At 48.4% G+C, this 27,572-nt stretch overlaps 1 protein-coding gene across 4 annotated transcripts in view; it reads left to right on the forward strand.

The window, feature by feature from the left end:
- Positions 1-20,192, forward strand: part of PEBP4 (phosphatidylethanolamine binding protein 4) — a 206,452-nt gene extending 186,260 nt beyond the window's left edge. For all 4 annotated transcript variants that reach the window (XM_032800924.2, XM_032800922.1, XM_075062752.1 and 1 more), the window contains one exon: positions 18,675-20,192. In XM_032800924.2, coding sequence (XP_032656815.1) covers positions 18,675-18,766 — 92 coding nt within the window. In that variant the 3' untranslated portion in view covers positions 18,767-20,192. The remainder of the gene's footprint in view (positions 1-18,674) is intronic.
- The last annotated feature ends 7,380 nt before the right edge of the window (positions 20,193-27,572 follow it).

Genomic DNA, 27,572 nt, shown 5'->3' on the forward strand with positions numbered 1-27,572 from the left:
GGAGTGCGTGAATGCACCTAGCATTCAGCACACAGTCTGTAGCTAGACGTAGCTGCAACATTCCGATCCAGTGATCTCCTGTGCTTCAGGGGTGACTGGATCCAGTATTTTGGATCACTCCGTAAAGACCCTGTGCAATCTGCAAAGTTCACACCTTGACCCGGTTCTGAATTTTCCGAGAATCTGAGGGCCATATCTGCAAGTGGTGTAAATCAGGGTAGCACTAATGAAGTCAGCAGGGCTACTCCAATGTACATCAGTCACGGATCTGACCTTTGTGAGATAATTAGACTCTGGTGGGGTTGCTTCATGGCCATCTTTATCAGTGGGAAATGCTATTGATGTTCGTCATAGTATGGAAGTCTTTAATTTTGAACATTACATCAGAGATGCTTATAAAAATAACATTTTATCATGTTTTCAATAGAAACTGATACAGCGAAGCCAGAACTACAAGCATATTAAATGTAGACTCCATTGTGGAAAAAATCAATTAATAGCATATCGACTAACTTATTTAACAAATGGCTGTATTAACCAATATCTCATATCCGAGATTAAGCTATAAAGCAATAGGCAGGCACAGTAGTCTAAAAGAAAGCTAATTTACTAAAGCAAACAATTCAAAAATACCCAATTGAGTTTGCCCATATCTAGCCAGCATCTTAAATCCATCCCAAATACATACCCTCATGGTCAAACGGTTGGCCTGGATATGAGTATTTGCTTATAAACTCCCATGTTGTACCAGCAAGGAAGAATCCAGTTCACTCTGTAGGTATATTTACAATGGATAGCTGTGATATGCTTATCTTAGCATATATACCCATCTATTTATCTGTCTTATATCATATCTTACATGGTCCCAGTCACCTTAGTGTATAAATCCATGGAATACCCCAAGCCATCTGAATGAAAGTTACTCCAAGACTTTGTTCCGACATATTAATATAATCAAAGTATTTTGGCTTAAACCATACTGGAAAACACATAGACATTTCTGTCATTAATAGAGATGGGCTCTGGTAACAAAACTGAGAACCAGATCTAGGGTTTTCAGCCCACCTCAGGGTTTTGGTGGGTTGGGAAGGTTCCTGTGTTGAGTTAAGGGCTTGCCCACTGTAGAAAGCACGATCAGCTATGAAATCTGGATTTGGATCAGAGCAGGTTTGGGTGCAGGGTTTTGGTTCAGGCTCATGCTAGTCACTCCACCCACCAAACCTCTTCTAAAGGCCCGGCACAGTAGGAGCGGGTTATTTTGCATACCCCAGCCAGCATTGTCTGTAGGAGGCAAAAGATGCACAGAATCTTTGCAAGCAATTAAACATAGTAATCCTGGATCCTCTCTAATTAACAAATAGGAAAGCTTGGGACCTGCACAGCCCCAGAATGTTGTTCTGTGATTATGTGACAGTTGATTTCTAATTGTTCCATATGCAGATGATTTCTCTCCTTAATCCTGTGTCTTCCTAACTCCTCACACACTAGATCCAGCTATTGCAACATTCACTCATTTTCCCCTAGATGCATTGGGGAACTTTATCTGAGTCATTCATCTTGAAGATAATTGCCCACTTACACTGTAAAGACATTTCATTTCAATAAGTATTTTGCGGAGCATGCTCCACTTTGTAACACATGCTGGGTTCTACCATTCAGTGACACTGTGGTGTGGATGCACTATAGTAGGGTGGATCATGTAATATCATCTAGGGGCCGCCCAGAGGGGTAAGCAGCAGGAATGACTTTGTCCTGGTGATGGGAAAGGTAGGTTGGGAGACCTAATCAAAGAACTTTCTGCCACAGACAGCTGCTGATCAGATAAAAGACTGCGTGACTTCACTGGGAGTTGTAGGTGTTCCGCGCCTCTGAAAATCAGGCTGCTTAATAGGTGACTAAGTATGGATTTAGGTGTCTAACTTTAGGCAGCCAAGTTTGAAAATTTTGGCCTCAGGGCATGTCTACACTCCAAAAAAACCCCCAAAAACAAACTCACAGCAGTAAGTCTCAGAGCCTGGGTCAATTGACTCAGGCTTGTGCTGCGGGGCTAAATAGCAGTGTACGTGAAAACCCAGGAAGATGGGTGGGGTCTCAGAGCCTGAGACCCAGCTCATGCCAAACATCTACACTGCTATTTTTAGCCCGTAGCACAAGTCCTGAAAGCCTGAGTCAGTCAACCCAGGCTCTGTGCTTTTTTTCCCGCCTCTTTCGCCCCTCCCCCAGTGCAGGCGTACTGTTAGTGATTTGTCCAGGAGGACAGAAGACTTCAACTCTTAACTTGACACAAGCGAGTGACCCAGTAATAGAATCCAGGAGTCCTAGAACACTCAGCCCTGTGTTTTATCCACTAGACAAGGCACCCACTCTATAGCAGATGTCCCATGGGACATAGAAAGCTCTGTACCACTGAGGCGCTCACCATGTACGCAATAGTTAGAACATTACAATGTACCAAAATATCTGTGGCTAATTCTGAGGATCTGTAACTCACATGTTTCAGATTACACTCCACTGGAACCTGATGCAAAATTTGTCACTCCCAGGTGCAAGATTTTTCACTTAAGCTACCTTTCATCCCGCTGTTGCATGGTCTGTCATCTGAGGGCTGTTAGAACTGCTTGGGCTGTGTCCAAAAGACCTGTAATATATTAGTATATCTAGTCACTGGACTCTCTGATACATTAGCATCACGATTTGTCCAACAGCTGTGCCAGATTGTGTGCTGAAACTGTCACTGTAGAGGGCCCGTTACTTAAATAGTTGGTGGAAGGTTATTTTTAACCTCTTTTCTACTGAATCACATACCTGGTGTGTCCAATAGCTGCTGCTGGATCTAACAAGCACCCCTCAGGGGCCTGTCCATTTGAACCCCTATGGACAACTGTTAGTGGGGCATAAATCCTAGATGCATCCAAACAAAGGGCCAGATTCTATCATCACAGGGGTTTTACACCATTGACTTCAATGACATTAATGCTGATTTACAGCACAGCATCAAACCCTCCATTGTTTAATATTTTTTGCAAATCTTTTCCATCTCTTACACTGAAACCCAAAGGCAATAAGCAGAAAAATGCAAATATGTGTTCTATAGCATGTTAAAATTACATTAAAGCTCTGACGTCAGTTAACGGAAGCCAGGAAATGGAAATGGAAAGCTATTATCCAGGGCTTAGACCACCTCACTCTTCCTAAGAACTGCCGGGTAAGAGCCACACCAGATCACCCATTGCTCTAATACTGAAGCCCAACAGGAGTTGTTAAGGTCAGCCTTAGCTCTCAGTTTTCCACCTAGTCTTGCTTTAAACCAGATCCTTCTTGTCATTTTAATATAGTATTTTTGTTGACTTAATAGAGCCCCGTGTATCTATTGAATAAACATGAATTGCCACTATATTCCATCTATTCATTGCTGTCAGAATTAGTAGAAGGATGGGATACCTAATCAAAGTGCCTTCTACTTGCAGACTGTTCATGATCAGATAGAAAGCTACATGCAGAGAACTGCTTTTAAGACTCATCAGTAAGATGAAGCAGATTGGAATCCACACTTTCTTTCATCCAGTTATGGAAGAAACCATGTGCAAATAGTTTCCATGATATTAGTATTCAAGGCAAGCTGACAAACATACGGTATCAAACCCAAGGCCATCTAGGAGTTCAGTACTGTCCCTCCTGCCATGTGCTTAGCCACTCGCAAGTTCAGGACAACAAGGGGGATAGAAGTCAGAGCCTCTTGCACCAAAAGCAGACATCTCCTGCCACATTAGTTAAAGACTCTTCATTAGTTGTTAGCAATATAGGATCTATGAAACACAGGGAAGCAGTTCTTGCTGCATCCAGTAGATGGCAATGGTACATTTATCTAATTATCAAAGATACTTCTAAGGCACTTATCATGCAGTGAAATAGTAAAGTGATGAGCACCAGATAGCTAGATAGATAATCTGCTTAGACCAGTGGTTCTCAACCAGGGGTACCTCTGGAGCTATGCAGAGGCCCTCCTGAGGATACATCAACTCATCTAGATATTTGCCTAGTTTTACAACAGGCTACAGAAAAAGCACTAGCGAAATCAGTACAAACTAAAATTTCATACAGACACCGAGTTGTTTATACTGTTCTATATATGATATACTGAAATGTAAGTATAATATTTATATTCCAATTGATTTATTTTATAATTATATGGTAAAAATGAAAAAGTCAGCGATATTTCAGTAACAGTGTGGCTGGGACACTTTTGTATTTTTATGTCTGATTTTGTAAGCAAGTAGTTTTTAAGTGAGGGGAAACTTGTGGGTAGGCAAGACAAATCAGACTCCTGAAAGGGGTACAGTAATCTGGAAAGTAGAGAACCACTGTCTTAGATTATAGGCTCTATGCAGCACAATCCTTCAGAATACATATTTTAAATTCCTTGTCCTTGGTACTAATAATCCCAGAGATCATTAATTTATATACTATTTTATTGGTCCGACAAAGGGAAATGCTTGAGCAGTACAGTCAGGAGAAGAAAAGTCTCTTAGGTTGCAGCAACACTAAGATGATACAATACGATATTGATTTTAGGCATAAACAGTTCTTTGACTCTCCATCTGTTTGGAACATAAAAAGAGAAGCTAGCCATTGGCTTAAACAGCCTGGCATGTGGATGAACTCACCTTATTACAACTGAAGCACTTTAAAGCTCTAATCTATCTATTAATGAATTGTTTAGATTTTGCAGTTCAGCTGATGGGAACGGGGAACCTAGGTTAGTCAGTTTCCCCTTCTGTTTCTATTAATTTTCACATCTCTGTGCACTAGCACAATACTGTTGGATCAGGGCTTCTAAATTTAAATTCCCTCCTAAAATGGGTCCATTGAAAATGAATGTAAAAGATCATGAAAACATTTTTCTTCCCATTAGCCATTGATAAAACTTTCCCCTCCCACACACATAGCCACCTTGCATTTTGAGCATAAAACAAGCAGGCAGTGCCCTTTCAATAAAACAGAAGGCTGACATCTTAATGGCAAGCCATTTGCTCCACATAGACTCAGAGGGGGTCAGACCTCCAGAAGAGGGCACTAAACTGCGACCTATGTATGTTTTTTCCTCCTTGTTCAAATCAATGGAAAATAGAAAGGAACAAAATTAAACTAGCAAAAGAGAAAAGTAAAATAACTCCTATTTTTTTTCCTCCATGGATGGGCAGTTAGAGAAGTTTACAGTTATACATAAGAATAGCAGCTATTGGTCAGAAGACAGATGCCAAGATAGCTGACTGAGAAGTGGTCTAGATATATCCTCCAGTATGCAGGTAGGTAAGCAAATGGATCCGTCAGTCATGGGCCTGACAACCCTTACTAATGATAATTTGCATAAACATAGCACCATTCACGCAGAGATCAGAAAGCTCCTTATAAGGAGAAATTAAGTCTTGCAGCACAGTATCATCATCACCATTTTTCAGGTGAGGAAATTGAGGCACAGACAGAGTTAGGTGACGTGCCCAATGTTACCCAGAAGGTTGGTGGTAGAGCTGGAAACAGACCCCAGAAGTCCTTTCAGTTTGTCCCTGGACTCCCCATTAAACTCCACAATCTGCCTGATGCCACAGACAGGTTGGTCTGCTCCCTGAAGCTCTCATGACTGCCATCTCCTGGTGAGGCAACTAACCAGGTCCCTTTGAGCTGCTGCCTTGCCATCAAAATCCCATGCGTGAGGAGAGCATCCATCTCACATGCTGCTGCAGGCTGGAGCGTAGTTGTGACAGACAAGTCACTGCACTCCCTGTTCCAATATGAAAGTTATCCTGGGTTGTTTAAATGCCTGGTCATGACTCCACAGATACAGGCTCACGTGCTGTATGGCCCCAATCCTCCTAAACAATATAGCCACCATGTGGAAGTCTTCTCACAGCTTTAAATATCCCAGCTTGGGGCCTCACACAGTTTTCCGCATGCCAAATCTTGAGGAAGTGTAAAGCGGTGTAGCTTTGGCTCCAGTGAAGCTATGCCATTATACACTAGCTGAGGGATGCAGCCCCATGTTTCTTACTGAAGATGGAAATACTGAGAGTACACAGTCTACGAGGTACCTCAGGAACGTTGCTATGCAAAAGCCTTTCTCTCTCACTGGAAGCTCTCTCCAGCTTCACCCTGAGCTGAAAGGGTTACATCTATTTCATTTTCACTGATTAGAGATAATCTTTTGTGGTCTGTAGAATGTCAAACACACTCATCTAATCCACAACTTGGTCTAGCTTTGAACTGTTTGTTTAATATCTTCTCTGATGCACGAATAGAGGGAAACTCCCTCTCTGCAATGGGGAATTTAGTGATCCAGTGAAACCAGTAAGCTGACAAGTAAACTCAGCCCTGGGACTGTGTTGCTAAAACCAGCATATGACTTCGAGGGCATCTGGCGTGGCTGCTTTCACTCTGTGTCAAGATCACAACTCACCCAGGCATCTCCTTCAAAATGGTGCTTGGCACAAAAGGCCAGAAGCACAAGAGTCCGATTGCTGGGCTTACCGTACATTTGCATGTATGTATACACTAGGACTGCCCTTCTTCACACAGATAACTGGCAGGCAAGATGGAGCTGGATTGAGAGCCTGAATCTGGATTCAAACATCCTCCAGTTTCTGGTGTGTTTGGCCCTGGAGCTGTGATTCAGGCTCCACACTAGAGCAACTTGCAGGTTAACAAGTGAGGTTGATATTGAGTCTTTCATTCTACCACCGCATGGGGCACTAGCAAGGAGCTCACGGGTCATTTAGTCACAGAGTCTAAAAAATGCCCTGAGAGCTCCTTGTATCTGCTATTACATTCCTCTGAGCAATGGGGTAAAACCCTGGAGTTGAGTGGGTTTTACAGATTAGCAAACTGACAATTTGCAAGCTCCTGCTGTGTTTTGTTAAATAAGGGAGAAGCCCACCATGCTGAAACTACTGCAGTTAACAAGGGGACAAAGTCTGAGCCCTTTTGCTCAGCGATTACTCAACTCTTACTCTTTAGAAAATACTTAAATACAGCACATTTGTAGAGTGTGGCCCCTCTGTGGCTGGTCCATAGATGAGAGCTGCCTGCTACTATTCCCAGGGAATGAGTGGTTTAGCTCAAGTGGCAAGAGTTGGTGCTTTTCATTCTGGGTTCAAATCCCATTAACATTCGGGGTGGGTATGTAAGATATGAATAAAAAGGAGAGGTTCCTACACCATGCATGAGAAAGGGGGTGCTGCATTTCAACCTGTGAGTTTTCTCTGGATTATTTAATGGCTGGTGTGTGAGTTGTAAAGGGGCAACTCACCTGTTCTAATTCTATGTGTTAGGGAGGGCGTATAATATTCTCTCTGATCACAGAGGGCATGTATCACAGCAGTGTGATCGATCAGGATTGCAGTGATTGTCTGTGATGGGCCCTGTTTGCACTAGGAAGCTGTGTGAGGTTCTTACTGGAGGGGGTATGTCTGGAGTGGTTTGCATTCGTCACATGTAATGTAAGTTGACATGATCAGCAGCTAGGAGGGAAGTAAAGGGAAAATATGGATTTTCACCAGTTTGCTCGGCAGTGGGTGGGTGGACACAGCCCCCTCTCTGTGTGGAGCGTGCCATGGCTGAATTGTAGGACGCAACACTAGAAAGGGGTGAGTGGAAATAAGGTGTAAATTTTTAATGGTGAGAGCAATTAACCATTGGAACAATTTACCCAGGGTCATGGTGGATTCTCCATCACTGACCATTTTTAAATCAACATTGGATGCTTTTCTAAAGGATCTGCTCTAGGAATTATTTGGGGCAGGTCTCTGGCCTGTTATAAGGCAAGTCAGACTAGATGATCACAATGGACCCTTCTGGCCTTGGAATCTGTGAGTGCCATTAACATCCATGGAAGCTGAGGGTGTTTGACACCTTGTAGGATCAGCTCCCTGATTTTCTCAAAACCACATATTTCTTCTTCCTCATTAGGCCTTTTTATTCACACAGACCTCTAGGCCTGATCATTGCACTTACTCTATTAAGGACGAATCATGCAAGGTGCTGCATGCCCTCAACTTCCATGGTTGGGGGTGTTGAGGGCAGTTATTCCAGGGATTATCAGTGTTTCCTGACCTAGGAGGAATTCTTAGGCAGCCATGTCCCTTATTGGTGAATGTGTGTCTTGTCTGTTGTGAGTGGGATTTTCACAAGCACTCCGTGCAGTCACTGCTAAAACTCCCATTGTCCTCACCCGAGCAGGGCTGGGCCAGCGCTGAGCAACTGGGAAAACACCCACCCTATGGAGGGTTCTTCTGAAGTGGGCTCTGCAGCTGCCCTCTGCCAGCCATGACTCCTCTCTGCTCCTTACTGGGCAGCACAAACAGATTCCCACTAGCGCCCATGTGAAAAAATTCTGATTTTCACAAGTGTTCACCATGCTACTACCCCTTGGAGGAATTGCCCCAGAGGGGAACATTGCAAAGAAACAGCAGATGTGAGTACCCAGAAGGGCAGCTTTCCCTCACAGCGCCCAGCGACCTGTCTCAGGCATGCTGTCTAAGCACCATGCTCTTTGGGGGATATTTCTTTCTCCCAGTGCTAGATTCACATTGGGGCTGTGCCAGTGACTCACAAGACAACATTGTGCAAGGCACTCCTTGGGGCTCAGTTCCACCCACCTGGAAAATCGGGTAGAACCAGGACCTGGATGAGAAGCAAAGGCTGCATCCCAGCCAGGCCACTCTGGGATAAATAACTCAGCCACAGCACCTGCACCAGAGCACAGCCTCCTGTGGGTTAAAATTCCACAGGGGGACTCCGAGCTTTTGGTCTCCTGGCAAAGCCTCAGTGAGAGAATAAAGACATTAAGGAGCTAGGCAGGTATAAAAGCTGCTTAATAACACTAAAAATCATCATCTTAACTCTCATGGGGCAGAGGGTGACCAGCTGTCCCGATTTTATAGGGACAGTCCCGATTTTTGGGTCTTTTTCTTATATAGTCTCCTATTACCCCCCACCCTCATCCCGATTTTTCACATTTGCTGTCTGGTCACCCTAGTGGGGCACCACGTGGCAGAGCTATGGTAGTGACCCACCTCCGCCTAAGGCCCTGTCTACATGGCAACCCAGACAGCGTGAGTCTGAACCATGTCTAAACAGGGTGCTCTCTAGCAGAGCGCTGCTGATGCTGGGCCCAGCCCAGACCCTCTGAAGTCAATCAGAGTCTTTCGATTGACTTTGGATCTGGCCCCTGTGCAGGACAGATGGAAAAGAACCACATTACAAGCTGCTGTCTCAGCCTGTGCCCCAGACCCTGTTCTGGCAAACACAGTTAGAGTGACAGCAGCCATGGTCCCCTATTACTGGCTGGAGCTGTAAATAGGAAGCTGCCCTGATTGTACTGAACGACCTGAGGGTTCCCCAGGGCAGCAAGCGAGGAGACCTAGTTTGTGTCTGGCAAGCAGCTTCTTGCCCCGACTACCAAGCCCTCAAGAAGACTGGCCACCTCTGGACATGTTTCTATGGTGTAGTAGGAATACTTTTGTGGTTAAAGTACAGGACAGGGGGTGTCCAGAGCTCTGAGTCCTACTCCTGACTCTGCCTCCAACACTTTCTGAGACCTTGGGTGAGTCATTTAACCTCTCTGCTTCAGTTTCCTGTCTGTAAAATGGAAACGATGCCTACCGGGAAGAGGTGTTTTGAAGCCAAGTAATGAGCACTTTGAGCTCCTGGAATGGGAGGTGCTGTAAAAGTACTGAGTATCAGAAGGAAGTCCAGGAGCCTTGCACAGAACTCCAGACAGTGCAGAGAGCTGCAGTGAGGCATCAAGAGCAGGAGACAGCACTGGTTTGCAGCAGTTGCAGACCACTCCTCTTCACACCTCTTAGAAAGTGCTCAGCAACTCTAGTTCCATAAAAGGTGGAACAAGCCCACAAACTGCAGCTGCGGCCCCTAAATCTTACAGAGCCAGCCCTGATTCCTCCAAGCCTCCAGATTCAGTCCGCACTATTGTCCCAATCCCATCCCTCCAGCCGAAGGACAGCAGCTGCAGCAAAAGGGGAAGGAACAAATCCCTACAATCCTCAATACCCTTCCAAAGTTTGGGCCAAACTTCTCAACTAACTTCCCAGTCGGAATTGCCACTCGGCAGATATTCCCTGCAAGTAATTGAACCGGTGCTGCAAATCCAGCACTTTTCAGCTGCATTATCCAAAGTGTAGAAGTCTCTGTGTTTTATTTAATGGTAAAAAGGACTCCCGCCTACCTCTGCTGGGACTTCATTAATCTTGGCAGAAAAGCATCAGGTCTCCTATCACTGAGAACATCCCTGGTGATGAGGCAGATAAATTACAGGACGCAAACTGCCCTTTGAGCTCTGCTGATATCAGGATGGAGTTTGATTCCCACTTCCTGCAGTGGTGCCAGCGCTGTGCACGTGAGACCTTCCATCAATGGCTGGAAAGAACTCAACTCCAGAGCCTATGATCCAGGATTCGTAGTGACTCGTTCCCCCCTCAACTTACACTAGGTACATCGCTGACTTCAGCAAAGTCAGTCCAGGTTTACACCAGGGTTCAGTGAGAACAGAAGCAGGGACATTCAGATTTTCAGGAGGCCAGTCAGTCTGCGAGCTGCTTGCTCCTTAAGAGCATGTGAGAGACCTTATGTTCTGGTGGCAGCACGAGTCTGGAGCAAATAGAAACTTGCTCTGCTCACTAGCTCCCCTAGTGGGCAGTGATGGAGCAGGAATGGGATTTGGGGGGAGTGGTGCTATGAAAGTGCATTTTAAATAACCCAGTCCCAAGAGAGAGAGCACTGTCTAGCAGTTAGACAGTGAAGCAGGCATCTGGCCCAGAAGCCCCAATTCTGCCAGTGTGAGCCCAGGCAAGTTGCTTCCGCTCCCTCATGCCTCAGTTTCTCCATCTGTACAACGGGGATAATGGGGCTGTTGTGAAAGGGAGTGTTTGTGGAGTGTTCTCAGCTCCTCGGACTGCAGCAAGCACTTAGATAAGGGTGAAACCCTATGATATAATCCTCCAGGAAATGAGCTTGAAAATGGACCAAAGGAAGCATGAAACCTCTTACTGTTCTGGAGGGGAGGGGGTCATGGCCCTTCTGACCCCCCCACCCCCGATCTCAAGCCGTTCTCTCTCCTACCCCTGGCTGTTAATCAAAAGCTCTGGTGAATCACCAGCACCAAGCATTAGTGAATCAATTAGGCCATTCGGTGTCAGAGCAATAGAGTGGTTCAGGGACTGTCAAATATTTGCAGAGAGAAATCACTCTGTGTGCTGGGGGGTGGAGGAGTGAGGCGGTTTCACTGGGTTCCTGCTATGCTATAATATAATGTCTTCAGCTTAGCCAGCCAGCGCAGGGGTTAGCGGGGCAAGGGAGGGGCTGTTTTACTCTAGCTGCAGATAGTCTTGCTAGGCTCAAATATTTTTAAAAACCCAAACCAAACCAAACCCCAAAAAACCATCCTGGAAAGTCCAGTTCTGGACTCAAGGGCTAGGGGTCAGCTCAGGCATGGCAGGAAACTTGGCACCTGGGGTTAGGGATGTGTGTATGGGGGGGGGGGGTTCTTCAGCATGTGGGGCTGGGGGGGCAGGCACATCTTAGGCACATGGGGCTAGGAGGTGTCTCAGGCATGCAGGATTGGAGGGGCATCTTGGTCCTCTGAGGCTGGTGCTGTCTCGAGCAGCCAGGGCTGTGGTCATCCCAGGCACCATGGAGGGCAGGGGGATTTCATGGGTAGCAGGGCTCAGGGAAATCCCGGGTTTGATTTCTGGTCTCAAAGCTATGATGTCAGCCTGTGAGAGCCATTTTCAGAATCACCCAAGCACACCTCTGCTTCCTGACCACTGAGATCTGTTGCCCATCAGGCAGTATGTGGTCGCAGAGCTGTTTCTCTGGACTTTTAGCCACCCAGCTCATTGCTGGGCAAGGTGGGATATACATGGTGCTTTCCCCGTGGACAACATGAGCCTCACCAAGGGACAGACCAATGTGGTCACAGGTGGGAAAGTAGGTCAGGAAAAACCCCTCTTCCTGCAATGCGCAGTGTATGTCTGGGAGCATGTGCCCACAGTGCTGTAACGACCCTGTGTCTTTCTCTCGCTCCTTTCATCCAAGGCTCTAAAGGGATTTATAAACATTAGTTAAAGGTTCCCAACATCCTTAGGAAATGGGGAAGTATCTGAGTCTCAAGCTACCACTGAATAAAATGGGGATCAGATGGACGTATCTCCAGTACTTAAAGTGGTCTGACAAAAGTGGAGGGTAAGACAGCGCTTCAAGGGCCACTCTTCAGCAAGCCAGCTCCAATAAAAAAATGGTTTCCAGGTCCCTAACAGCCCTTCTCACACACACACTTTAAACACCGTCTACCTCTTGGGTTTGCAAAGCACTTTCAAGTCCTCCCATGAAAGGCACTAGTGAAAGGCAAAGTATCATTATTATGAGCATTATGATTGGTATTACAGTGATGCCTAGAGACTGTCGCTGAGATCAGGCCACCACTGTGCCAGGGTCTGTACAAACGCATAACGAGAGGCGGTCCCTGCTGAAGAGCTCACAGGCTAAATAGACAAGACAAAAGCAGGAGAAAGAAGAGAATCGTTACCCCTACTTTACTGCTGAGGGAAATGAGGCCAGAGAGATTAACTGATGCGCTCATGGTCACAGTACTGGATGCTCCAGTGTAGTGAATAGTTATGGAATAACTTACCTAGAGAAGAAGTTTATTCTGAACCCCCATCAGTTAGTTTGGTTTAAGCCCTGACACAAGAGGGCTTGTAATCTTTTTTCAATGTTTTATTTAACTAGGGATGTTCTCATCATGCAGATAAAGATCTGATCCTGGTTGGAACCCCACTAAGCTCCTATCCTCACTGAGATCTAGTGGCAGAGGGTTTCACAGGGATGCATTGTATCATAAAAGGATTTCCTTTTATCAGCTTTCAATTGGTTATATTACAGTGTCATTGAAAGCCTCTTTGCTGTAGTAGTATGAGGAATGATAGATAGGATCCCCCGATTTACCTTCTCTACACCACTTATTACTTAGTTTGCAAACTTGCGGCAACAGGCACCATATTTTTGTTCTGTGTTTGTACAATGCCTAGCACAAGGGGGTCCTGGTCCATGAATGGGGCTCTTCGGTGTTATCTCAGTACAAATAATTAATGCTCATCATAATATTTTGTTTGCCTCGATGATGATGATGTATCATTTGTACTGCAGGGGTGCCTAGAGGCCAGGCCTGCCGTTGTGCTAGGTGCGGTACAAATGGATCACAGAGACAGTCCCTGCTCTGAAGAGCTTCCACGTCTCTCTTCATTTCTCTCCTCTCAAAACTAAACAGTGCCAGACTTTGCAATCTCTCTTCAGACAGAAGTGGAGAAGGCAGGAACTAACAGAGTCTTAGAGCCTGAAACCTGCCATGTCAGACAGGAGATGATTTTTTTACCGACGTAGTTAAAGTAGTACAAGTAGTTACACTGCTCTAAAGGTATCTTATACCAGTATAGATTCTTCCCCTTCCCATACAGGAAAAACTATTCTGGGATATAGCACCTTTATCTGGATGTAACTGTGCACACACTAGGCTGGGCTGCTTTAACGATGCTGCTGTAGTTAAAGCAGTGCAACGTTCTAGTGTAGACAAGGCCTGAACTCCCCTGTGCCCCCTGGAAGGGGTCCCTGCGAGTTAGGAGCAAGACAGATCGGTGGGAGAAGCTGGTGCTGACACTAACTATGGGTAAACGGTCTCCTTGCCCTTCAATCCAGTCCACGCTACCCTCCCATGCACATACAGATAAAAGGAAAGCAAGGCCAGTGGGGATCTCGGCGGCAGCGCATGGGGTACGCCAGTATGCAGCACAGCTTGTTCTCAGACTCACAGCCAGCCTCTTCTCCACAGCACATACTGACGTGCAAGGCTCCTAGGCCTCTGCAACAAGCCAAACACAAAATCAGTTCCCATTTACACACAGGTTTGCTTCACATAGAGAAAGCGCCCCATTGGGGGGCAGCACAGGGAAAGGTGAGTGAGCTAGCACTGCACGCAGTGTGTGCCTCCACGCCCCGTCAAGGCGGTGACCCATATGTTCGTTCCATGATCAACACTTCCTCCTAAATCTGACAGTCTCATGGAAAAAAGAAGGTTCTGACAGTAGAACAGGGGTTTTTTTGCTCTTGCCCAGCTGCAGAACCACAAAGCACTCAACTGCACAGTCCCTTCTCTAAGGCACTGACTCAACTCGAGTCAGTGGCCATGTGTGAGTCGTCCTACCCCTTGTGGCAGGAAAGGGGAGGGGCCTGAGTCAGGATGCAACCCCCACTGCTCACTCGCTCTGGGCTGGAGCCATTGTCTGTGAGGCACACAATGAAGTAATGCCAGTTAGCTCAGCTGTTTTGCAAAAGCACCAGGGATGGTTGGCGTGAGATTTGAATTCAGCAAAGTGATGCCATGCAAACTCAGCATTAGAGAGGTGCACAAGGGGGTCGGGGCTCCTAAGAGACAGCAGGCTTCAGCTGAAGCCAGGCCCAGCTTCATCTCGGTTTGTTGCAGTGGTATTTTCTCATTGCTTTAATTCAGAGTATCCCAGTACCAAGGCCAGAGGTTGCCACGTGAGGTACACACTTACAGTGTGACCCAGCTGGCTTATGCATTTTTGACCTGTCATCAGCAGAGGCGTCATGTTGTAGAGCAGGTTGAGGACAGTCCATCCCTGTGGGGTGAATAGCCCTTCACTCCTCCAGCAGCCCCACTGACTGCAGGCTGGTGGAGCCAGCCTTTGTTCAGCATGGCTCATGAGGGGAAGCTCTGGCTGTGATGAGACGAGACCGGGAATACTGTGTCCATGCGCAGACACCAAAGGAGGAGACCAACGAGCGAGAGGGGGGTGCAAAGGTGAACCAGGAAATGGATAAAAGGACTAACAAATTGAATTGTGAGAAAGAGTTAAAAGAGCGAAGAGCCAGATCACAAGCCCAGCTCCACTGATGCCATTCTGAGGTAACTCCGCAGTGGAATTGCTTCAGGCTGGATCGTGCCTTTCAGGAAGCTCCCTGGAGAGATGGTGGGAATTATCTGGTGTAAATGGGAATGGGCTACCTTGGCAAGGGAATGAGGGTTAGTCTATACTCTACAAGCTTCACTGGCATAATTCCATCCCTTAGGAATGGGATATTTTTACCAACCTAGTTATGCCAGTAAAGGCCCTACTACTAATGCAGTTATACTGGTATAAGGTGCTGTATATTGTAGAGCAGAGGTAGGCAACCTATGGCACGTGTGCCGAAGGTGGCAGGTGAGTTGATTTTCAGTGGCACTCACACTGCCTGGGTCCTGGTCACAGGTCCAGGGGGCTCTGCATTTTAATTTAATTTTAAATGAAGCTTCTTAAACATTTTGAAACCTTATTTACTTTACACACAACAATAGTTTAGTTATATATTATAGACTTATAGAAAGAGACCTTCTAAAAAGGTTAAAATGTATGACTGGCATGCGACACCTTAAATTAGAGTGAGTAAATGAAGACTCGGCACAGCACTGCTCAAAGGTTGCCGACCCCTGCTGTAGAGTGAGCTTTGCTTTGCTAAACTGGATTAAGTTACACTCGCATAAGCACCTTTATACCAGACTAGGGATGGTTGCTGCTTTAACTGTAGTTACACAAGACCTAACGTACTTGACCACCCCCACATGAGGTAGGGCACTGCTATTGTCCGCATTGTGCAGATGGAGAACTGAGCACAGAGGAGTTAAGTGACTTGCCCAGAGTCATAAAGAGCATCTGTAGCAGAGCAGGGAATCAAACCCAGGCTGCTAGAGTTACAGGGTAGTGACCACTCTTCCTCCCCACAAGTCTACCTTTGTGGAGTACCTCTCAGATAAGGGTGCTCTCCTAAGGGCAGGTGACATTGCCAGCCCTTGTTACACTCCTCAGAGTTGTGAGCACCTGGGCACATCCCAAAGATGGGGACATCTGGCCTCCCTGTTTTGTCATTAGCATCAATGACAGCAGTGTACCCGCTGGCCTAGCAAGGTGCCACTTTCTCCCCTGCCTCATGCTAATGCCTGGCTTTGGCCTAGGAAATGCTCCCCCTGCTGAGATCCCTGCCCAGCTCTCAGGCCCAGGGGGACAGGGAAGGCCGTGTAACACATCACACCCTGTTTAATACACCCACCCAGACTCTGAGTCCAGCTATAACATAAGTCACACAGGAGAGTCAGAGGGAAGATGACTGCATCCCTTTTGGGAACCTACAAGGATGAATCTTTGCCCACTACAGGAGAGATCACAATGGGACCTGTACGTGTTTGGTGCCTCCTAGGATGACCAAACAGCAAGTGTGAAAAATTGGGATGGGGTGGGGGGTAATAGGAGCCTGTATAAGAAAAAGACCCCAAAATTGGGACTGTCTCTATAAAATCGGGACATCTGGTCACCCTAGTGCCTCCTCCCCATACAGGAGTCTCCAGCAAGAGATAGGGAAATCCCTGCCACCTCCACACTGCTCCCCGCCCCCCAGCCAGGGAGAAAGGTATCCCTGCCACCCCCACCCAAGGGAAAAATGCACTCAGCACTCAGTCAGGCCAGGGGTGTCCCGCCACCCCCGGGCATGGAAGGAATGCCCTCTCCCCACCCCCAGGCAGGATGCTGTCAGTTCCTCAGTGTACATACTGGTCAGTGTCGCTTCCGCAAGCTGCTGGTCACAGCCCTGCTGGGGCTGCGTGAGGTTTCACTTCTTGTTTCTGAGGAAAATCACTCTTGTCCTGGTTCCTGTGTGAGCAGGGTCATTCCCTCTGACCAGCCACGTTGACCTCTGACCCCGGCTTATGGGGATAGGAGTCACACTGCCTGCATTGGCCCCTGCTCGGCCCAGCCTGGGGCACTATGGGAGAGCGGCTTAGATTTTTCCAGAATGCACTGGGCAGCTGGGCAGGTGCAGGCAGCGCATCACACTGGTCACGTGGCTGCACCTGGATGCTGAAAGCACTGAATCCTGTAACTGTGTTATAGCTTCACCTCCCCGAGTCTATTTGGCAGAGATGGGGTCCAAGCATATCTGTGGTGGGGAGATCAGAAAGGAGGGACCAAGAAGCTCTCAAAATACGCCAGAGGCTTTGCAGCCAAGATGCATAGTGTGCTGCAGGGGTTAATGGCACTGCCTGCTTAGCACAGCCCCTAGTCTCATTCAAGGGAATGGGGCCTGGGAAGAACCCTCGTTCTTCCCCACAGGCTGCATCTCAGCTCAGTGACTGGGGATTTCCACAGCATCTCAGGGTGGGCTTGTAGGAAGCCGTGGGAAGGTCTGCTCCAAAGGTCATCAGGAAGCAGAAGGGGGCAGAGTAGGAGGACGATGAAAGGAACAAATAGCATTTACAACAAACAAAACCCAAGGGTGACTGTAGCAGCCCGGAAAAATGCGCGAGAGCATCAGACCTCTTCCGGCACAGGTTTGGAGCAGGGCTCAGGGAAGCTTTAGGATCACCTAAGCATGCTGGCATGTGCACGGTCCAGGAGAGGCTGGGTCTCGCTGGCAGTGTCTCTCTCTCTATCTCTCTCTGACTCTGCCTCTCTCCTGGCAGGATGTGGTCTGTATCATGCAGGTCAGAAAAATAAACAGCAAATCTCTGTGCAGCGCGTTAGAACAAGCCTACTCCCCAGCCCTGTCCTGGAGCTGCGCAGCCTACACAAAGGAGAATCACACCTGCTCTCTGCAGGCTGGCCTGCCCCATGTGGTGCTTGCAGCAGCTGACGCAGACACGGAATGCTTGTCAAATGCGCTGAGCCAGATCCTCAGCTGGTGTAAATGGGCACCACTCCATTGAAGTCCATGCTGAGGAGCTGTCTCTTTATGCCCAGGAGCTTTCCATGGTCTGTTACCCTAGCTGCACACGAGGCTTGTCACCACTCAGCCTACAGTGGTTCAGCATGAATCCTCACCATGCTAGTGTAGACTGGAAATGCAGGAGGTGCGGTTCCTCCTTCCAACACAATCCCATAGGACTCCAGCCCACCTTTCAGTGAGCAGTCTGGACAACGGTCCCTTACACTCTCTGTCCCGTGGGGCAGCTGTCTGAAAAGTCCCTTACCTTCATGCTCAGCACCAGTCATTATAGCAAGCATTCTACCTGTGAGATCAATGTGTGCCTGTGCAAACTACCAAATCAGAGGAGATGAAACAGAAAGGACAAAGGTAAGGAGAGCTCGAGGCTAAGAAGTGATTGGGCCTTTCTCCCCTTAAGCCTACCTCTCCAGGTCGGGGCTGGAGCAGCTGGAATTTGTACTGGTAGGGCAGGCTCCCTGTGCCAGACTCATTTCAGGGTTGAACAGGAACCGTTAATACGCAGGATGGCGGTCCAGTGGCAAACTCCTTAACGGAGAGGAGGAAGAAAGGGGACAAGTGGAAATGCCAGCAGACAGAACAGTGACCAACTCAGGAGCTCTTTGAGGCTTTAAGTGGGTGGCCCCAACAGCCGAGTGAGGGACTGTTGGCTCAGAGGGCCAGTTCTGCCCTTGGTTGATTGCCCTGGGGCTCCAGATGGCAGGCCACAATGCTGAATGGATGCCCAAGCCCAATTACAAGCATGAACATCTCTCTCTCTCTGGTGCATGTAGTTGAAGCCTGCTGGCCAGAACAGCCCTCAGAGCTTGACTTTTGCTCCCACCTTTTTGGTCTCTTTCTAGGTTCCTGGCCCCTGGAACGTTTCGTTGAGCAGTTTCGGCTTGGATCCCTTGTGGCTTCGACCCAGTTTGTCACTCAACATCACAGTGACTAGAGGCAGCGTTGCCATCTGAGGCCAGCCCCAGAACGTCCCCTCGGAAAAGCGTCCTTCTCTTGGCTTTGTGTTGTTTGCATTTCCCTGTCAGACCGTGAGGCTCTGCAAATGTCACACTCAGTCTCTGCCCTCTAGAAAGCGATTTGCTACAAATGCGTATACCCATTCAGTTATTTCCTCGTCTTCTTCCATTCAGTACCCTGGTCACTGCTGGGGCCAGCCCGGTGCCATCGACGAGCAAGTCATAGTTCCACCAGTCTGCACAGCTTTTGACCCTGGTGCCCCACCAATGCCACCATAGAGAATCAAACCCCCCCACACACACCCTCTTTCGCCTGCCTGCACTGCAGCAAGACCCCTGCTAGTTTTTCCAGCCCCTTTGTGATGGTCTTTATATAGCACCACACAGGCAGTCTGCAGAGGTGATGTGTGGTATTTTGCACTTCCTGAAGCTGTCTTGGAACCTGATTTATCCCTCCAGTGATGTAGGTGCCAGCACAGGACCCTGAGGAAGCAGCTTTCACCTTCCCTGTTCAGGGGCCAGTGCAACCTTGGGCTCGAGGGTATTGCCTGGGGAGTGATGCCTGCCCTCTGGCTCCTTTGCACCAGCCTTGCCTTCGACATGCTAAGACTGTCCTCACCCATGTAGCTAGAAACCCACCCCCACCCCAAAAATCCAGCAGGGATTTTCTCAGCTAGGGTATATCCCTCTGGTTTCAGCCTCGTGTAAAGTTCCACAGCTGGCTTGCACAGGAGCAACCACCAAAGCCGCCATTCTAGCAGTGCCACTGGTATTGGAGAGAGATGCTGAGTTTCTTGAAGAGACCAGTGGCTCCAGTCTGGTCCCAGGGTGGTGGTGAGCAGAGAGAGGGTCATCAGTTTGGAGAACCAGATTCTGATCTCACTTGCAGCCATCTAAGGCAGGAGTAGACCCAGTCAAACCAAGGGAACTACACCAGTGAGTGAGAGCAGAATCAAGCAGCCCCCCCGGGCCATAGCAGAAGCCTTTCCGATGGCTGTACTGAAGACAGACCTTCGCAGTGACCATCCAGGTTTAACCCTTCCTCGAGTCCCATGCGCCATGGTCACCCCCTGCTTCCCCAAGCAAGTGTCACGAACTCGGCACAACTGTGTCCCAGATGTTGTGTCTAGTACTGAAGTGACAAAGAAATTGTCAGAGCTGGGTCCTCCTGGCTTTGTCACTGACAGGCTCTAAGCTGTGTGGTTTGGGAATCCCACTGGGACATAGTAGCCGAATCCTGCCCTCCGACTTGTTTCTTCCTTTTTGGCCTATACTCAGTGTAGCATTTCCTGCCTCTGTGTGTGGGAGTGGGGTTTTTGTTTGGTTTTGTTTTGTCTGTGCTTTTTTTTCTTTAATACCTGTTCCTTATTGCAGCAATCAGAATAAAATGTGCCATTGAACATGGTTTGCATTAACATTTACCCTGTGGGGTCTCTTTCCCACGGGATCTGCCTGTGCATTTCTAAAGCAGCCAGCACTCTAGTATTTAGGCACCAACACAGGCTCAGCACTCAGTTGTGTCGGAGGGAGTGTGGTCTAGTGGTTGGAGCTGTGGGTGGGAATTGGTTGTCCTGGGTTCTATTCCTAGCTCCAAGAGGGAGCGTGAGGTAGTGATTAGAGCCGGAGATAGGAATCAAGACTCTTGGGTTCTACTCCATTCTCCACCACTGACTCACACTCTGCACCTCAATGTCCCCATCTGAAAAAATTAAGGCTAGTGATGCTGACCTACCACCCAAGGAGGTCATGCAGCTTAGCTTGGTTGTAAAGCAATTGGAGAACCTCCTATGAAAGACAGGATTACACCTGGGGTGTTTTCACAACTATGGGCTGGGTTGGATGGAAATGCCCTCAAGTTCAGGGCAGATATAAAAAAGCAGTGATGAGATTAGCAGACAGATTTGCAAGAGAGCTCAGCATGTTGGGTACATGTTGGATTCTGAGCTCTGTTGAAATTCTGGCCCTTATGTAGAAGCCTAAATGAGAGCTGATATTTACTGCAAACCTGGTTCCAATAGTGGGCACTGAGTACTTGGAAACCTCTGTTGAATATCTGATCCATTATAGCACATACAGTGCTCTACATTGCCAAAGCATCATGCACACATGTACTAGGCTACAGAATAATCTCTCAGGAGAAATACTGGGGGGCCCGTTGCTTGGCTCTGGAGAATGCAGAGCAGGGAAAAATCCGCACTAGACCCCCCAGCGGGGATTAACAAGTTTTGACCTCATGGGTCTCTTTCCATCTCTGATTCCATGATGATTTTGCAGCTCTGATTCAATGTCCTCTAGCTTCAAACGGGAACATGCAGTGCTAGCACCTTCACTTCCTACTGTCTCCCAGGCTAGCCATCCGTAGCAGCTGTAATCTGAACCCACAACCACCTCAATCAGAGTCCACCTCACTAGACACAAACATGCCCACAGGATCCTTCTTCTGTTCTCCTCTGAGGTGCCATGTCATCCCTGGCTCCCTTTCCCCTGAGGCTACTCTGCCGCCCTGTGCTCTGGCATGCACCCTGAGCATGTGCCACATGCTCATTTGCTCACCATCTAGAATAGAATTTGGTTTCACGGACAAAGGTGCCTTTTGGAGTTTAGGTGATGGGGTGAGCTAAATGCTGGAGTGCATTGACTGTGCAGGCCAACCCAGCAATGACACACATGGCAATAGCTGATGCTCAAAGTATCAGAACCTGGGTGAGTTCTGATTGACTCTATATTCCTATGGAGAGGCTGACTCAGTGCTACTGCCAAGAAGGAAATGAATAGGTCACCAAGGCCATGTCTTGCTCTTTTCACAGTGCCCTGGGCTCTTAACCCTCCATTCGAGGAGCCTGCAGAGAGGTGCTTGGGAGACAGCTGAAGGACAGCCCCTGAACCAGGGCAGCACCCCCACCATGACAGCTTCATGGAGTCAGGGCAGAGGGTTTGCGGTAGTTCTGGTGCAGTCCTTGAATGCCTGCTCCCAAGACAGTGACAATGTCACCCATCGTGCCACTGTGCTGTCTGCTTGGCTTGCAGCTCATTGACTCCATCTACTACTGCTCATTGATCCCACCACCAGGTTATTCAGCAAGTCCCAGTGCCGAGGGGACACAGCCAGTGCAGGGCCCCAGGAAACGCTGGGCTTTAGGTAAAGGAAAGCCTTGAGTGACATCACCATATCTGAATAAGGGGCCTGCTTACTTCTCTACTGGCTCTTGGAGGTAACCTTGAATTCTCCTTTCTGGAGAGCAGAAAAACCAGGTTCTGGAATGGCAGAGGTGGCTGACTGAAGAAAGGGAAGAGTTTAAAGTGAACAAGGACCATAAAGAAGATGATGCAGAGGAGAGGACATCAGATGCTCCCACAGTGCGAGGAGATCTGTTGGTCCATAGAGAAACCAGCTGTCACCAGAGACATGTGTGAATGAAACATGCTCCCATCAGGTCATCCTCCCCACTGAACATCCCAAGACATCAAATCTGACATCTCCACCTTGGCCTGCACAACCGTCTTTCTTGACAGGACCCACTTCCACACCAGTTATGTGGCAGACCCAAAGTTGGTCTGGATTCCAGTTTCCAGACTCCAAACCACCTGATTATTTTTTGACATTACTGGGCTTGCTTTCAGTTCAGCTCTGTTTTGTGTGGTTGCAAATGTCAGCTTTTTGGTCCCAGGAAAGCCACAAGACGTGTTTTCTTTCCTCTCAGGCATAGTTTCACTCTTCAGCTGAAGTTGTGAAATTATTAAGAGTTGTGTCTAGGGCAGAGAGCCAGAGCAGGTAAGTTGTGCACCCACGCCAAACCGAACTCAGAGCCGTTCACCTGGGGCAGCGCTGGCATGAGAAAAACATCTGCCACATGGTCTCCAGCTGCAGCTGGAGTGGAGGTTATCTGTCGCGACAGTGTTCCTGCAGTCAGTAGTGCACAGCAGGAGTGCTGCCACGTAAGAACTCTGTCAACTGGCACCTAGCAGGACAGATGTGCACAACCCTGAGACTGAGAGCTCTTTTAGGCGGGAGATGTCTTTTGCTGTACATCAGCACAGGGCCCAGCATGAGGGGGCCCCGATCTCAGCTGGGGCCTCAAGACACGGCTGTAAAACACATAACACAATCACATTTGCCTCCCTTCCTCCTGGCCTCATAAAGACTCAACTTCTGATGTTCTGCTTGTCAGGTTTAAAGCGCCTTGGTGGGGCAGCAAGGGGAACACTTGCCTGCCACACTCAGGGTATGTGTACACTGCTATCACAGGGGGCAATTGCAGATCCACCCAGCTAGCTTTCATCTGGCTAGCTCAGGTGCCAGAGCCCTGAAGCCGCTGGAGCGTGTGCTTCAGTGCCGGCTAGCCCTGCAAGTAATTACCAGGGTTCCAAGTGGGCCTGTACAACTGTGCTGGAATCCACACTGCTGCGGCTTCCCAGCTTCAGGACCCAAGCTAGCTAGATGAAAGCTAGCTCAGGTATGTCTACATCCCTGCATCACACCCTGTGCTAGGAGCACAGACGTACCCTCTGTACTGCACCCTGCACGTGACTTTGCTCTCCGTGCCTCTTCGTCTGGACCAGCGCTAGGCTTTCTTTACAAAGAAAACTGAAATTAAAGCAATAAATCAGAATGGCTGCACCCACTGGCCACTTAGCCCACTTCCTCTTTAATCATCCCTTTAATTAATTAGTCTTTCATGTGAGACTTCCCTTTATTTAAGGCCCAGATTTCCCTCTCTCCTGGGTCCCTTCCCTTGCAACATCTCTTTGGCAATCTTTGCACCACAAGCTCTTTGTAGTAATAATTTAGAAATGTATTATGAGTTGATCACACCTTACTCTGGCACCTTTGGTCACAGGATCACAACATGCTTTACAGTCATTAACAACTGGGCCTCACAAGATCCTTGCCATGTGAGAGTCTGTTATCCCCTACCCAGCCACTTTATAGATGGGGAAACTGAGGCACAGAAGGGGGAAAGTGCCTTGCCCAAGGTGGCACAACAAGGAAAGGGGAGAGCTTGAAATAGAACCCAGAGAGGAATTCTGGCCCCATGGGAATTAATGGCAAAACTCCCATTGATTTCAACAGGTCTAGGACTTCACCCCAGGTCTGCTAACTCCCAATCCCATGCTTTAGCCGCTAGATTATCCTGGCCAAGCTCCTGGTCTTTTCCAAAGCTCTCGTGCCAACATCCTGACTCTGCTCTGTTCAGTGCTGCCACACTTGGCTCTATGAACGTGTCTTAGAGCTGAGGGGGCCAGTGCAAAGACAGCACAGTGTGACGGGTTCGGTCACAGAAACCCCCTTGGGACTGTCACCTGACGGGCTGAGATTACCTCTGAGCCCATTTTCCCTGCCAGTTTGGGACTCCAGAACCCAACCTTGTTAGTTCCAGCAAACATCTTAGGTAGAAACTAGACGTTTTCTCATGACTGCCAGCCCCTTTTGTTCTGTTCCACCCCCTTTTATAGCTTTGGCACAAGGCTTTTGTCTCTCTGGGTCCCCACCACGCCTTCTAAATGGAAAAGTACCAGATTTAAGATGGATTCCAGTATCGGGTGACATGATCACATGTCCTGTGAGACCCCAGCCTCCATTCTTTCTGGCCTGGCCCACCCGTACACAGGAAGGAGTGCAAGTAAACAGAGCCATTTACAACCAATTGTCCTAGTCAATGAAAGCCATCAAGATCCTAAGCCACATTAATGGCCCACACTTTGCACAGTTACAATAGGATCTCAGAGTTATACTTCATATTTCTAGCTTCAGATACAAGAATGATACATACATACAAATAAGAAGAATATATTCAGTAGGTTATAATATCTTACAAGAGCACATTCCAGTTACATCATATTCACACTCATAAGCATATTTTTATAAAACATATAGAGTGCAACATTACACAGTTCCCAGCCTCTCCTCCCTAAGAAAGAACAAGGGCAAGCAAGAGTCATTCTCCACTGGTTCTGTTCCCTTCACTTCCTATGCCTGCCCATCCATAGCTCTGCACCGGCAGCCTGCCTGACTTTCACTAACAACATGGAAAATAAAACCTGAATGGGATTTTCCCTTCAGCAGGAAATATCTCTGTTTATCTACTGAATATGTTGGCTGAATCACCCTAATTCCCAGCCCTGGCCTGCAGCCTGTGCCGCATATGGATGTGCCCCATTGCAATGCCGCTTCCTTCAGACAAGGCTCTAGGATGGGCATCACACTTGCGACCCATCAGCAGAGTCTGACAAGCCCTGCCTGGAGCTCTCCTTCACCCATCGTGTTTCCTCAGTCTCTCCCCAGTGCTGTCTGGGCCCATCAACACTCAGGAAAAATGTGATGGGGGACAGTTCATGAAGGGTTTGTGGGGCAGTGATTAAAGCCGAGGGCCAGGCACCTGCATTCCTCCTGGAAGTGTCATCTCGAGCATAGGCTGGGGTTCTATTCCTGGCCCTGGCAGGGAGTGGTTAGAGTAGGGGCCTGGGAGTCAGTCAGGACTCAGAGGGTACATCTACATTGCAATAAAAAGATGGCAGCAGAGTCTCGGAGCCAACTGCAGGGGATTAGACTAGATGACCCTTGTGGTCCCTTCTGAGTCTATGACTTGGGCTAAGGGTCTATGGATTGCATTGTAGACATTCGGGCTCAGGCTGGACCCCGGATTCCGAGACCCAACACCCCCATGGAGTTTCAGAACCTGGGCTCCACCCCAAGCCCAAATGTCTGTGGTGCTATTTCATAGCCTCGCAGCCTAAGCCTGGCAATGGGGGCAACAGGTTTGTATAATTTTTGGTGGTGCCCAGAATGGGTCCAAGTCCCTCCCCCCTCCAACACACCTGCATATTAGTGCACTTAACAAAATTAATGGGGTTGGGCCAAAGGGTTTAGGGTATGGGAGGTATTTAGGGCTGGGGTAGAGGGTTGGGATGTAGGGGGGTGAGGGGTCTGGTTGGGTATGAGGGGTTTGGGCTGTGGGAAGGGCTCAGGGTTGGGGCAGAGGGTTGGGGTGCTGGCATGAGGACTGTGGGGTGGGGACAGGGATGAGGGGTTCATGGTGCAGGAGGGGACTCAGGGTGGGGCAGAGGGTTGGGGTGCGGGGGGTGAGGCCTCTGGCTGGGGGTGCGGCCTGTGGGACGGGGCTGGGGATGAGGAGTTTGGGGTACAGGCAGGCTGCCCTGGGGCTGGGGCCAGAAAGGAGGACTCCACAGTCCCCCCAGCCCTCCTTGCCAGCAGCAAACTCACCTGGTACTGTCACTGCATGTGTTCCTGGGGGCCGGCCCCCTCTCAGGTCCAGGAAGCCCCCTCGCCTCCCCTGTGGTGTGTGCTGGGGTGGGGGACTGCCATCACATGTGCACCTCCTCCCTCCACAGGGGGCGGTAGGCAGGGCCGGGAGGATGCCCCTGGGGAGGTACATGGGGGCGGTAGGAAGGCTGGGGGACGCTCTGGGGGAGGTATGCAGAGCAGTAGGAGGGGCTGGGAAAGCGACCCGACCCCGAACATTGGTGGAGCCGGGCTCCCAGGCCCTGAATTTGGTGGACACAGGCACCTGGCCCCTGGCTGGCAAGCCCAAGTCAGCTGACCCCAGCCAGCCACCGCTATGCCACAGGTCTTTTCTTGAAGTGTAGACATACCCAGAGATTCTTTTCCTAGCCCTGCAATGGGGCGTTGGTATTGATCAGAGTGCAGGAGTAAGGGTATGTCTACACTTCGAGCTGGAGGTCGCATTTCAGCTCCCGGAGACATCCACGCATTAGCTCTGATTAAGCTAATGCACTAAAAATGGAGCATACAGGTTGCAAGCAGCAGGAGGGTCTAGGCCACCCCGAGTACATACCCCTCCAAGATAGTTCAACAGTGCTTAAGTGAGCTAGGAGCCTAAATCCTCTTGACTTTCAGCATAATTTAGGCACCTACATTACTTAGGTGCTTTTGAAACTTTTAGCCCATGTGAAAATGCAAAATATTCTCTCACCTGCGCCATTCATTGGCCAGCCCACTTTTCACAGCTTCCTGGATGGTAAGGCCAGAGGAGACCATTAAGATCTTCTAATCTGACCTTCCTCATAACAAAGGCCAGAGACTCCACTGGGTCAGGCCTGCATCCAGCCCAGTAAGCCCATTTACACCAGCTTACATTACATGCTCCTTTATAAGGAAACAATTTGCTTGTGGCAGAAGGAGAAATGTCCGTGAAGGGAGCCATAGCACCTGAATGAAGAACAGGTCTTTACACCTGAGACTTACGTGTCATTTTTAAAGCTCCCCGTTATATTTATAGGTCTTCTGTGTGTTTGTAATGGTTCCATTTCTGAGGTGGGGCAGAGTCAGAACATGTCAGCTTCTCCCCTCAATGAAACTGGAGGACTCAGAGGGAAAGAGGAAAGGAAAAAAAGGAAGTTGGGGTTGTAGCACACCACAGCCCAGGGAAAAAAAATACAGACGGCACTACACTGCTTGTGATCTAGGTTAAAATTAGCAGCGAAAGGAAATGACAGTTTGACATGTCATGGAAGTCAGCTAAAGTTGGAGTTCGCCATCACTTCTTTTTTAAATTTACCCTTAGTAGAGGGTGTAATTGGTCTGTGAGATTAATGCAGAGGGACCGATATAAATGAAAGGTCATACTTTGTTGACATCCTGTATTCAAGCTGTAGTCATCTTCTCCTCTCTGCCTTTAATTCCTTGTGGCTAGCCGGTTTATTCTGGGTGGAAAGGGAGAGAAAAAAATCGGATGTTTATCTTTTTAGGAAATTATCACTGTCCTTTTTTGTTTTTAATTTTAGACGAAGAGAAGAAAAGTTATA

This window comes from Chelonoidis abingdonii, chromosome 2 (genome assembly GCF_003597395.2).
Source record: "Chelonoidis abingdonii isolate Lonesome George chromosome 2, CheloAbing_2.0, whole genome shotgun sequence".
Lineage (NCBI taxonomy): Eukaryota > Metazoa > Chordata > Testudines > Testudinidae > Chelonoidis > Chelonoidis abingdonii.